General features: G+C 32.8%; 1 protein-coding gene across 1 annotated transcript in view; it reads left to right on the forward strand.

The window, feature by feature from the left end:
* Positions 1–14,732, forward strand: part of LOC139517941 (protocadherin Fat 4-like) — a 99,694-nt gene that overhangs the window by 11,875 nt on the left and 73,087 nt on the right. Inside the window, exons 5-13 of the mRNA XM_071309501.1 lie at positions 2,514–2,720; positions 4,675–4,824; positions 5,398–5,591; positions 7,154–7,256; positions 8,314–8,475; positions 9,322–9,544; positions 9,889–10,091; positions 11,030–11,156; positions 11,420–11,541. Of these exons, the coding sequence (XP_071165602.1) occupies positions 2,514–2,720; positions 4,675–4,824; positions 5,398–5,591; positions 7,154–7,256; positions 8,314–8,475; positions 9,322–9,544; positions 9,889–10,091; positions 11,030–11,156; positions 11,420–11,541 (1,491 nt within the window). The remainder of the gene's footprint in view (positions 1–2,513; positions 2,721–4,674; positions 4,825–5,397; positions 5,592–7,153; positions 7,257–8,313; positions 8,476–9,321; positions 9,545–9,888; positions 10,092–11,029; positions 11,157–11,419; positions 11,542–14,732) is intronic.

Below are 14,732 nucleotides of genomic sequence, written 5' to 3' on the forward strand. Positions count from 1 at the left end.
GACTTTGACAGCCTGCCCCTATAGGGATGGTCCAGTAACTGTCAATTAATTACCAATTTTAAATTTAAGATTTACGCTTTAAGTTAGTTTGATAGAAACAATATGATGATAAATCAATGATATTTTCTTTAAAGATGCGTTACTAACAGCACATATCAGTTTGTCATCCATATTCAGGCCCTGCCCCCTAGGTCATGGTGATCAACTTTGAATTAGCACTGTTGCCATCCATCAAATTGTTTTTTTCAGAATTTGCTGCTGACAGTCAAGACTTATCTCCGTGTTAATCATTTATAAAGATATATGTCAAGTTTGGGTTATGGTCAAATCATATTATGGATAAGAAGAAATTGTTGTGATAAAACTATGAAATTAAGTTCACAATCTTTTGTCTTGTTAGACAAAAAACAATTATTTATTACCTTATTGTTGTACCTAACACCTTGACTTAAATAAATTTGATTGGTTTAATTTTCATAAAATTTTGTCAAAACATTAACTTTGACCTATTGACAAAAATATAAAACTTTCAAATACTTTGAACCACAAATATCCAGAAAATTTCATTGAATATATAGCAGTTTGACAAACACTTATTTTGATCATTGAGAAGCTTGATATTTCCTTAACAATTTACAGAGTTATCTCCCTGTAGTGTTAGGTACCACCTTGATAGATACTTCCCTCCACATTTCTATGTACATTATAATACTCATATTTATATAGATAAAGTATGCATAGTTATATGCATACAAAGTTACCTCAATCATCTGACACGATATGTTGCAATAACAATTAATTTTTTCATAGTTTTCATGAAACTATATAGTCAGTATGAATTACCGATTTATTTCATTTGTACCCTTGAAAACATGACATTCTTATCGGTATTTTTTAATTTCAAAGTGATTGTTCTGATGGATAAAGGGTACCAGGGGGCCTAATTACTTATTTGGTAACATCTTGGGAATATGTCATCAAACAAAATATATGCCTCAGAATTATATAAGATCAGACACAGTCTTGCTTACTGGACTGCGAAAATTATGAATGAGTCCATTAAAAAAATAATTCACGTACTTTTAAGAAATTGCATTTCAGTTTATTTTTGCATTTTTGAGATGTGACAAATTGGAACTTAATAAAAGTATATGGATTTCTGTAGAAAAACATAGAAAGTGTTATATATTGATATTTAATAGAACACTTATAAATCCATCCTTTGGACAATATATACTCTTTAAAACAAATATAACATAAAAGGAGCTAGTTGAATATCAAATCTGATAGAAAGCTACACATAGTTATGATGAGGCGGGATAGGACCTTTAGCGGGACTCCGGGATCAGGTGTTTTTAAGCTCGGGATTTCGGGATTGACCCTTTCGGGATCCGGGAATTCTTTCTTTCAAATTTCGGGATTTGGGATTTCAATTTATTTTAAATTAGGGACCTCGGGATTTCGTGCTTTTAAGCCCGGGATTTCGGGATCAGGACCCCTCCTACCCTCCCTCTATGATCAGGAGGATGAAAAAAATGATAATAATACCTAGACAAAACTTTGCATGCTTTATGCAGAAACTTGGCGAGTGACCCTAAAAAATATGGAAATGCAGCCATGATAACTGCTCACTGGCTTATGTATTAACGAATGTACACACCATATTTTTTGCTAAAATTAATATATTTTTATTTCCTTCAAAGGTAAATTGTTTAGTATGAATTATTCTATTATTTATATTTGATTTTAACTTTGAAATGTTGAAATACATTAAGAAGTCTGTACATTCTATTTGCTTTAAAATAATGATAGTAGACAAAGAAAAAAAATATAATTACTACAAACTACATCTGTTACCTAAAAAGATTTGATCAATGTTGAGAAACCTAATGACAAAGGAGTTAACCAGTTCAATTATTCATTGACTGATTTAGTATTTACTGATTTGATAATTAAATTAATTATCCTGTAATATCAATTCACAAAATAAAATGAACTCATTGAATTTGAATTGTTTTACAGTGTCTTATCGGGGCCTTTTATAGCTGACTATGCGGTATGGGCTTTGCTCATTGTTGAAGGCCGTACGGTGACCTATAGTTGTTAATGTCTGTGTCATTTTGGTCTTTTGTGGATAGTTGTCTCATTGGCAATCATACCACATCTTCTTTTTTATATCATTGGCACTCATACCACATCTTTTTATATCTATATGGTGAGACTTTAATAAAATATTGAATCTGAATCTATGATCAAGACAAAAATTGTTTAGTATATTATGACACATTCGTTTAGTACTATTTGAGTATGTTCGCAAAGAAGTTTAAGTATGAACTGTGTTCATTGAAGATTTATATGATTTCTGTAAACTCTAATTTTTCATTTATAATGGATAAGTTTTTCTGTTTTATAGAAACTCTCTTATTTTATCATTGTTAATTTTTTTTTATCAAAGTTTGATTACAGACTTATTATCCTTTCAGTTATTTAAATATCTTTGTTACTATTTACAGGATTGGCATCATTGTCATGAACCATGTAAATATCCTGATTACTGTAACCAAGGCGTATGTGGATGTCCAGAGGGCATGAACCTAGCTACTGACAGTATCTCCTGTAATCCTATCTATTGTCCACCAATACCAGTCTTACAGTACTGTCCACCTACCAGATATTATCTGTCAAGCTGTAAATATCCTGTGTTTAATGCCTGTTCCTACGTAAGTAAAGAAACTATACTAACCCTATCTATTGTCCACCAATACCAGTCTTACAGTACTGTCCACTTACCAGATATTATCTGTCAAGCTGTAAATATCCTGTGTTTAATGCCTGTTCCTACGTAAGTAAAGTAACTATACTAACCCTATCTATTGTCCACCAATACCAGTCTTACAGTACTGTCCACTTACCAGATATTATCTGTCAAGCTGTAAATATCCTGTGTTTAATGCCTGTTCCTACGTAAGTAAAGAAACTATACTAACCCTATCTATTGTCCACCAATACCAGTCTTACAGTACTGTCCACTTACCAGATATTATCTGTCAAGCTGTAAATATCCTGTGTTTAATGCCTGTTCTTACGTAAGTAAAGAAACTATACTAACCCTATCTATTGTCCACCAATACCAGTCTTACAGTACTGTCCACTTACCAGATATTATCTGTCAAGCTGTAAATATCCTGTGTTTAATGCCTGTTCCTACGTAAGTAAAGTAACTATACTAACCCTATCCATTGTCCACCAATACCGGTCTTACAGTACTGTCCACCTACCAGATATTATCTGTCAAGCTGTAAATATCCTGTGTTTAATGCCTGTTCCTATGTAAGTTTGCTAACTATAGGTAGCACGGTAGTATTTGCATTCCAGAATTTAGGTTGCTCTTTTGTGTACCCTAAAAGTCGATGTATCTGAACAGTGTAATTGTACAAAAAATACAGTATCAACTGAACATACTTTCAAAAACTGAGGGATGAATCAGGTGAAGAAAAATATAAAATAATTTTATGTACAGGTGTAATACCACCAAATCATGGTACGTCACATCCGGTTGTATACGAAAGTAGGTCTAAAAAAATATTCCCTTGAATTTGACAGTTGTAGGTAATTAATCCTACATTTTATTGCAATAAAACATTTCTGTGTCATAAACATATGTCTTGGGTATTTCAAAACACTATTATTTTTTATTTGGGATTTCTATAGAAAATTTTGTAATCTTGAGGTTACATGGTGACTAAACCTTGTACACAGATAAAATAAGGGGAAAAATTTGATTGGTTAACTTCCAATGATGGTTATTTTCTTATATGCAATGAAATGTTATGTGAATTTTTTTCTATAGAACTGGACAGGATAAAACTTTACTCATGCCAAGTATTTCTTTAATTGAAACAAAGATAAATTCTGCACATTTTTTTGAAAGAGCTAAAAGCACTAGTGGCCGTAGGTTTTTAAAGATAGCAAAAAAAGTAAACGGTCATGATACATATTCAAATTCATTTCTGAAAAGTATAATAGAAGTACTTCAGTTAACTATAAATGTAGAATTTTTGGCAGTGTTAGCAAGTGGTGAAAATTCTAAAAAAGGCTATCATTATCCCTTATGGGCCAGGAAATACTACCCTGCCACCTATGATATAGTTTCAGAGGAAATGACTGTTAGGAAAATGCTAAAACACTCAATTCACTTATCTATCATTAACAGGCAAACTTAATTGTCTCCCCTGTCTGTCGTTTTGCCTGGGACAAAAAAATACAGGATGTTACTCCATCCAGTTGTGTATTGGCTCTCACATGTGCAATTCTTGTCAGATATTTATGAAATTTAAATCAAAGCTTTTTATCAGCTATGTTGTTGACTATTATAAAAATCAGTGATGATGAGCAATTTTTAAAAGAGTTAAAAATTCACATAATAAGCAATCTCATTTCAATGTATTGAAGGATAAATAAGAATCTTGTAATATTAATAAATAAATGTGGGGGAAATATTTGGCAGGTAATTTGGAATTGCAATCTAACTTTGAAGTGATGATGTATTATTGGCTGATGAGATGATTATGATGAGGATTTTTTCATGATTTACATGTATAATGATAGACATAAAATGAATGGAACATTTTCCTGTTTTTTAACAAATAATTCATACTTTTTTTTTATTTGCAGAGTTACAATTCAACATGTATACCAGTTTGCAAAGGTGATTGGACTATAATTACTCAACCAGACAATATGAATTATGTCACCTGTCAAAAGGACTCCAAATGGTCCACACCTAAAATCTTCTGTAGCCCTTTTAATAACCCACCAACTGATGTAAGTTACATGAATTTTATAAGGTGGCCAGATTTGTTTTTAAATTATGAAGATGTTTAATCAATCAGAAGGATGTATTGAAGCAATAGATTTTTAATTGGATTTACAGCAAAACTTTCTAAGTAAAATGCACTATCTTCACTTTCCTGATTAGATTGCGAAAGACTGGCAAAAGATACCAAGGGACATCTAATCTTATAAGTTAAAAATAAACTGACAACGCCATGGCTAAAAAGAAAAAAAGACAAACAGACAAACATAAGTACACAAAATGAGGGGGTGTTAAAATTTTGCATATTTTACATGTTTTCTATGATTTTAAATTTTGTTGCAAATTTCTGCCCTCCTCTGGATTGTCAGCTGTAAATTGAGGAAACTTGATTCTATAAATATCATTAATGTGTATGTGAATGTGAATCAGCATTCACCAGAAAATAAGAGATCATCATTGACAGTAACCTGTACAAACCAAACATTAATGAACATTTTCTTTAGACCATCTTTTACTATCATCTTGCTTATTATTTGACCCTAAAAAGACTATGTTGTATATTATATATTATTAAATTTCAGATTAACATAGACATTTCTAAGACTAAGATTCCAGAGAATACTGAAGCAGGTTATTGTGTTTACATGGGAACTGTTGATGATGTCTACGATAGCCATGTTTATACAATCATCAGTGATGTCTCTAACAGATTCCAAATATTACAACACAGACTTTGTCTTAAAGTCAAAGCTAACTTTGAAGATCAACCAAATAAGTAAGTTACTATTTGGAAATTTTCCACTTGATCTCGACTTAAAATGCATTTTTTTCTTGCAATACATCAGAATAACTTTTTATTCATTAATGGAATATTAAGTTTTACAAGTTTTTGTTTTGCCTGCAACCAAAGTCAAGGAAAGTGAGTCATGGGTGTTGCTTTTCCAGTGGCATTAGTGTCAAGGAAAGTGAGACATGGGTGTTGCTTTTCCAGTGGCATTAGTGTCAAGGAAAGTGAGACATGGGTGTTGCTTTTCCAGTGGCATTAGTGTCAAGGAAAGTGAGACATAGGTGTTGCTTTTCCAGTGGCATTAGTGTCAAGGAAAGTGAGACATGGGTGTTGCTTTACCAGTGGCATTAGTGTCAAGGAAAGTGAGACATGGGTGTTACTTTACCAGTGGCATTAGTGTCAAGGAAAGTGAGACATGGGTGTTGCTTTTCCAGTGGCATTAGTGTCAAGGAAAGTGAGACATGGGTGTTGCTTTTCCAGTGGCATTAGTGTCAAGGAAAGTGAGACATGGGTGTTGCTTTACCAGTGGCATTAGTGTCAAGGAAAGTGAGACATGGGTGTTGCTTTTCCAGTGGCATTAGTGTCAAGGAAAGTGAGACATGGGTGTTGCTTTACCAGTGGCATTAGTGTCAAGGAAAGTGAGACATGGGTGTTGCTTTTCCAGTGCCATTAGGGACAGTGTCAACAATTGTTTAAGTTTTCTGATTTAGTCAGTTTGATAGGAACTACTTTTGATAGATCAATGATATTTTCTCTTTGAATTTGATTAGCAATGTCGCTGTCCATCAGATTGCCTCTTTTTAGATTTTTGTTGTTGACAGACAAGACATATATCTCTGTATCAACAGTGTATTTGAATAGGCTTTAATCATGCAGTTTTAAAAATACTTGGCCAAAAAAAATCTAGTAACTTGGAGCAAAAAAAATTGAAACACCATCATAATAGTGATTTTTATGCCCCACCTACGATCCACCTACGATAGTAGAGGGGCATTATGTTTTCTGGTCTGTGCGTCCGTTCGTTTGTTCATCCGTTCGTTCGTTCGTTCGTCCGTCTGTCCCGCTTCAGGTTAAAGTTTTTGGTCGAGGTAGTTTTTGATGAAGTTGAAGTCCAATCGACTTCAAACTTGGTACACATGTTCCCTATGATATGATCTTTCTAATTTTAATGTCAAATTAGAGATTTTACCCCAATTTCACGGTCCACTGAACATAGAAAATGATTGTGCGAGTGGGGCATTCGTGTACTGAGGACACATTCTTGTTTAAACATGTTAAAACTTCAAAAGTAAATGAATAAAATGTTGTACTGACAGCTTACAAATATTCTACTTTTTATCTGAAGACACAAAACTTCCATTAAATTTATGTGCTTAGTTATTATTTTGCATATACATACACTTTAATCACAAAGTATAGATAGGGATTATCATATTATGGTATTGGCAGAAATTTAACTTCATAAAAATACAGTCTATAATATAATACAGTCTATAATATAATAACAGTCTATAATATAATGTTTTCATGTTTTTCTTTACTGCTTTTAGGTGGAATATAACAATTAGAACCACAGATTTAGACAAAGCCTTCTTTGAGAAAATATTTGAGTTTGAAATTTTGAATGCTAATGACCCTCCAAAGGCTGCTTATGTATGTATACATTTAGATATATGCCAACATATTCAATTGATAAGAACTGTTATAAACTAAGTTAACTTGGAATCAGTAAAAAGATTTTTTGAAAACAGAATTAAATGTGTAACTGTGAAATAATGATCAGGCTTTTCAACTTGATGTTCTTTTTATTAACTGAAATTCATATATCATAACAAAAAAAATCTTAACAATAGTTCTACACTTATTACAGATATAGTCCGTCAGTACCTTCTGTGTAGGGATATTTAAGGATTCAATGAAATAATCATTTGTTAGTCCAGATTTCTATACTTAATTTGAAGTATTTATGAAGCAATATATTATTATGCCCCACCTACGATAGTAGAGGGGCATTATGTTTTCTGGTCTGTGGCTCTGTTCGTTCGTTCGTCCGTCCGTCCGTTCAGGTTAAAGTTTTTGGTCAAGGTAGTTTTTGATGAAGCTGAAGTCCAATCAACTTGAAACTTAGTACACTTGTTGCTTATGATATGATCTTTCTAATTTTAAAGCCAAATTAGACTTTTGACCCCAATTTCACGGTCCACTAAACATATAAAATGAAAGTTGGAGTTTCAGGTTAAAGTTTTTGGTCAAGGTAGTTTTTGATGAAGCTGAAGTCCAATCAACTTGAAACTTAATACACTTGTTGCTTATGATATGATCTTTATAATTTTAAAGCCAAATTAGACTTTTGATCCCAATTTCACGGTCCACTGAACATAGAAAATGAAAGTGGGAATATCAGGTTAAAGTTTTTGGTCAAGGTAGTTTTTGATAAAATTGAAGTCCAATCAACTTGAAACTTAGTACATATGTTCCCTATAGTATAATCTTTCTTATTTTAATGCCAAATTAGATTATTACCCAATTTTACGGTCCATGGAACATGGAAAAGGATAGTGCGAGTGGGGCATCCGTGTACTTTGGACACATTCTTGTTTAAGAAATATTATCAAATATTCTATTCTTCCATAGATTAACAGCTAAGACAGGGGACCATGATTAAAAAATTTGAAAAGATGTTTTTTTCAGGTTTATTTCTCCATTTCAGCTGACTCCTGATACAATACCTGAGAATAGTATGATTAATACGACGGTTGGCTGTTTTTCTGGAGCGGATGATGACCCTAATCAAACATTGTCATTTCTCCTTGTTAACTCCAATTACAAGATGTTTGCATCATACATTGAAAATGGACAAACATGCTTAAAGGTAACACAATCATTCACAAATTTAAATACTCTACAGGTCAAAGAATATTGTTGCCTAAAAAAATGAAATTACTTGATGATATACAGAACATTTATCCAATAAAATCCAATAATGTTTGAATAGAATTACTGTAAATTGAGAAATTATTGCGATTTTGTCATTTAAGAGTAAAATGCAATTTTAATTTTTGCGATATTGAGGAAAACCCTGTTTAATTCATATGAAAAATTAAAAAAATGCATGTTTAAATTACTGCAGCTATGACCATGTCGTATTTTTCGCAATAATAAAAACATCGCAATAATTTCTGAATTTACAGTAATCAATCACACCTTCACCATCAAGTACAAAAGATCAACCTGGATTGAAAACAATTTTAATTAAATTTAAGAAATAATTCATGCACACCATTAATTTCAGGTTCATCTGATGAAAGATGTTGGACACTTTTTAAACACTTGAGTGTCTACTTTAGTTGTTTCAATTAGTTTATTAACGGCATTTAAGACGGATACTGTCTACAATTTAACTCAAATGATAAAATGTGAAGATTTCAGTAATTAAGCATGACTTAATGATGCTAGTACCCGATATTTGTGCATTGCATTGTCAAACACAGCCCACATTTATCACCGAAGTATTCTACTTTCCAATAAACAGCTAAAACTTTATATTTTAATAATTATGTAAAACTGTTATATTTTGGGGCCAAAAAAGGGTCTTACTGGACCTATTCTTTTGTTGAAAAAGAATCTTAAGTTTTGTTAATTTTTGAAATAATGCATTGTTTGGTTAATACTTAGTATAACTTTACCTTTCACAAATGCGTTATCTTACTTTTTGTAGGTAGCCAAAGACTCTAATGAAAAGTGTCCATCAGAAGGAGGAACATATTGTTTGTTAAACAGAGAGAAGCGTAAGAAAAGGACTATTACAGTTATGGCTCGAGATGATGGTAATCCTAGGATGAAGGCTTACTTTGACATACATATACATCTATCTGATGTTAATGATAAACCAACAGAAGTTGTACTGGACCCTTCCAATATCCCTGAGGGGGTTCAACCAGGTGTGTAAGCCATCAATTACTACAATGCATTTCTTTAGTTTTAATTTGACCTATTGTTTTTGGTCCCAGAAAGTTTAGTTTTGTATGCCCAACTTAACATAAATTTAGGATTACCAGGCCTAATAGTTGTTCCAAATTATGCATTATCAACTGGAGAATTAGATTCTGAGATGGTATTTAGTTTCTCATTGATTCCAACTGTAAAGGATTCTATTATTACCTCTTTGTCCTAATGGTGCTAACAGGACATCTACAAAAATATGTCATGAACTATTTTAAGGAATAAGTAAATATATGTTATTTTATTCTGAATTTTTCACTGAATTTAATGATGTGTGTTTCAGGAAATGAAGTTGTTGCTATTGTTACAAAAGACGAGGATATTGACCAGTCACACACATACGAACTGATAAATGATCCCAGTCGTGTATTTACTATCAAAGATGGAAAGCTGATAGCATCTAGAAGTTTTGACTATGAAACAGAAAAGTTAACAGAATTTACGATTGATGTAAAATCCACAGATAATGGAGAAATCCCTTTGTCTGTAAGTAGGAATTTTGTAGCTATTCTGAAAATCCTATGTCTGTAGGAGAGAATCTTTATAAAAAACCTCCTGTTTATTATAAGAAAACTAAATGAAAATGATCAGTCTCTAGGAGAGAATGTTCATAGGTGGTCTTATCTTTAAGAAATAAAGTTGTGTGGATTCAAAGTCTTTAGTGATGGTTCAAAGTCAGTTTAAACTTCTTACAACTTACATTAAAGAAAATTTTCTTATTACAAGCCTCTGATTTTGATGGTAACAGACAAAATATATGCTATTTTAAATATTCTTTGTCAATTTTAATATATTATGTTAGAAGGTTGCTCAAATTAAATAAAACATCAGTTGGTTTAAGATATACAGGTAAATGTTGCAATATTTGATTCTTGATGCATTTAATACCATCTGGAAAATAGAGAGTGGCCCAATTGATACCATTTCAAAACTAAATGGCTCAAATTGATTCTGCCCCATTAGATATACGAGAAGAGAAAAACCTGAGAGCTGTGGTGAAGTGGTTAGTGCATCAGACTACTAACACAAAGGTTCCTGGTTTGATGCCCGTTCCCGGATGAAAAATTCAAGACTGAATTTTCCGCTCTCCCTTGACACCATTTGCGAGTAAGTATGGTCTTGAGGAAACGATGATAGTCCGTTGGAAGGGGACAATAAATGGCTGACCTGTATTAAGAGAGAGCAATATCTCTTGCATGTTAAAGACACCCTTGTAGATTTTGATAAAAGAGCAGGCTAATGCCGCTACAAGACAGCATTCGTACCCACAAAGTGGAAAGGGATTAATATAAGTTGCAATAACTTGTTTCCCAATCCACTATAAATAAATATGTTTAAACTAACAAGAGAAGCCTAAACATTAAAATGTGTACCTTTGGAGTCTGGTTCATCATTATTGACATATCTAACTTGTTGTATTTAAGGTAACATCTACTATAAAGTTCAAGATCCAGGACATGAATGAGGTTCCATATGCACTTCAGGTTACTGCAGAAAATTCTCCTTTGTCATATGAAAATGATAAACCTAAAGTCAGAGAGAATGCAAATCGTAAGCCGTTATTTTACTTCATGTCTAATTTGTATTCAAATATTCCTTTTATCAATCACAATTTTTTTGGAAGCTTATTTTCCCTATTTTATTGTTGAATGAATTCTTATTTAGAAGTCTAAAAAATCATATCATGCATTCAAAGTTGAAAACATGTAAATATGCTGTAAACATTATGTATATATGTGCATGCATATGATATTGATAATGTAGTCCTAATGGTATATTTATTTTTGTTTTGAGAAAGTGTATTTCCATTACAGATGTAGTGATAGGTACCATTAATGTCAAAGATTATGATGAGGGTGATTGGATAACATTGACCTTACTAGATAATTCTGACGGTAGATTGGAATTGAAAAATACAATATGTTCCAGTGTTGGAGTAAGTCATAAATTATTACTATAATATTTTCTGTTACGGGTAGATTTTTTATCTTAGGAAACTTCTCATATATAATTTTTCAATTTTTGTTATATAACTTTTGTGTTAATATGTACTACGTAGATCCCTCAAATTGAATGTATCCCTTATTACTGGAGCACTATTATGAGTGCAATAAATTTTCCTCTACGAACAACATCAAACAATATTAACGGATTGATCCTTTTAAGCTAACCTGACCTTACTTATCTACCAGAAGGTCAAATGAGCTATTCCTACTTGTTTGGTGTCAGTCGTCCTTCATCATCATCATGCATCCATTGTTAACTTTGTATTCTTAGTTGACTTTGTCATTTGAAACCAAACTTGACCACAACCATTCTTGGAGTATTGTTGTTTAAAATATGTGTCTGATAATTGTGCCTTCCAACCATAGAGGGTTATTTTAAAGTGTGCACCACATTTTTTATGTTATTTCGAATAGACAGAACAAATATTATAGTCATTTCTTATAATTTAATTCTAAATTCCATTTTAAGCCAGAGTAAACCATGAAAAAGGTTGACGACATCACGGTCACATGACAAAATTATGTCTATGAGCTGATAAACAAAACAACATCAGCCAATCAGAAGACTTGTTACATCCAAAATTAAATTATTATTAAATAGATAAAAACATACAGGAACAGAAATATTCAAAATATTGAGATCTACCTGCTTTCCATTTATCCCAGATGACTTTTAATAAGATTAATTGCCCTGTAATGACTTTAAATAAGATTTATTGCCCTGTAATGACTTTAAATAAGATTTATCGCCCTGTAATGACTTTAAATAAGATTTATTGCCCTGTAATGACTTTAAATAAGATTTATCGCCCTGTAATGACTTTAATAGACGCCATCACGAGTTGGTTGACCGTAATGGAATAACTATTTCACAAATGGTATCGGATATGTTCCTTACGTCGTAACTACAATCCCCTTCCCTTTCATGAAAGTGACCTACCGAATTAGACTATTTACTGGATTTGTTATCACATAAGCAACACGACGGGTGCCACATGTGGAGCAGGATCTGCTTACCCTTCCAGGGCAACTGAGATCACCCCTATTTTTTGGGGGGGGTTCGTGTTGTTTATTCTTTAGTTTTCTATGTTGTGTCATGTGTGCTGTTTTTTGTTTGTCTTTTTCATTTTTAGCCATGGCGTTGTCAGTTTGTTTTAGATTTATGAGTTTGACTGTCCCTTTGGTATCTTTCGTCCCTCTCTTTAATAAGATTTATCGCCCTGTAATGACTTTAAATAAAATTTATCGCCTGTAATGACTTTAAATTAAATTTATCGCCTGTAATGACTTTTAATAAGATTTATTGCCCTGTAATGACTTTTAATGAGATTTATCGCCCTGTAATGACTTTAATAGACGCCATCACGAGTTGGTTGACCGTAATGGAATAACTATTTCACAAATGATATCGGATATGTTCCTTACGTCGTAACTACAATCCCCTTCCCTTTCATGAATGTGACCTACCGAATTAGACTATTTACTGGATTTGTTATCACATAAGCAACACGACGGGTGCCACATGTGGAGCAGGATCTGCTTACCCTTCCAGGGCAACTGAGATCACCCCTATTTTTTGGGGGGGGTTCGTGTTGTTTATTCTTTAGTTTTCTATGTTGTGTCATGTGTGCTGTTTTTTGTTTGTCTTTTTCATTTTTAGCCATGGCGTTGTCAGTTTGTTTTAGATTTATGAGTTTGACTGTCCCTTTGGTATCTTTCGTCCCTCTCTTTAATAAGATTTATCGCCCTGTAATGACTTTAAATAAAATTTATCGCCTGTAATGACTTTAAATTAAATTTATCGCCTGTAATGACTTTTAATAAGATTTATTGCCCTGTAATGACTTTTAATGAGATTTATCGCCCTGTAATGACTTTAATAGACGCCATCACGAGTTGGTTGACCGTAATGGAATAACTATTTCACAAATGATATCGGATATGTTCCTTACGTCGTAACTACAATCCCCTTCCCTTTCATGAATGTGACCTACCGAATTAGACTATTTACTGGATTTGTTATCACATAAGCAACACAACGGGTGCCACATGTGGAGCAGGATCTGCTTACCCTTCCAGGGCAACTGAGATCACCCCTATTTTTTGGGGGGGGTTCGTGTTGTTTATTCTTTAGTTTTCTATGTTGTGTCATGTGTGCTGTTTTTTGTTTGTCTTTTTCATTTTTAGCCATGGCGTTGTCAGTTTGTTTTAGATTTATGAGTTTGACTGTCCCTTTGGTATCTTTCGTCCCTCTCTTTAATAAGATTTATCGCCCTGTAATGACTTTAAATAAAATTTATCGCCCTGTAATGACTTTAAATTAAATTTATCGCCTGTAATGACTTTTAATAAGATTTATTGCCCTGTAATGACTTTTAATGAGATTTATCGCCCTGTAATGACTTTTAGTAAGATTTATCACCCTGTAATGACTTTTAATAAGATTTATCGCCCTGTAATGACTTTTAATAAGATTTGTTGCCCTGTAATGACCAGTTTAACAATTCCATTTTTGTCGAGCCTGCAACTTTTGTTGCAGAAAGCTCGACATAGGGATAGTGATCCGGCGGCTGCGGTGGCGTTAGCTCACTTCTTAAAAGCTTTATATTTTAGAAGGTGGAAGACCTGGATCAGGGCTTCCAAAAAATATTTGAGCCAGCCGGACATCTTATATCTGACCCCGATTCTAATCCCTTAAGACTTAGTCACAAAAGGCAATTATGGTAATCAGATGGCCATTCCAATGATTGACATTACATTAAAAAAAAAACGATTTTAAACTTTACTTTGATATGATATGAATTTGATGTTTGGATGTAAACTGTTAAATTGGCAGTCCATCATTCAAAGTGTGCACATCAGCGAGCTCATATCTGCCTTAGACTCTTTATTTGTGCAAAATGACATTGTCAAAAACTTTACTTTCGTTTCTAACCGGATGTTGACTTGACAATGGTAATACATGGACCATAAACGGATACGTAAAATCCGTGTACGTTTACAAAGCACGACTCTTTTCCGAGTTATTTCTTCAACAAAATACTTGAAATGAACGTTAGATACAGGTATCAATGATAATTTTAGCATTTTTGAAGAAATGTAGGATGCATAATTAAATTTC

The sequence above is a fragment of the Mytilus edulis genome, chromosome 3 (assembly GCF_963676685.1).
Source record: "Mytilus edulis chromosome 3, xbMytEdul2.2, whole genome shotgun sequence".
Classification (NCBI taxonomy): Eukaryota; Metazoa; Mollusca; class Bivalvia; order Mytilida; family Mytilidae; genus Mytilus; species Mytilus edulis.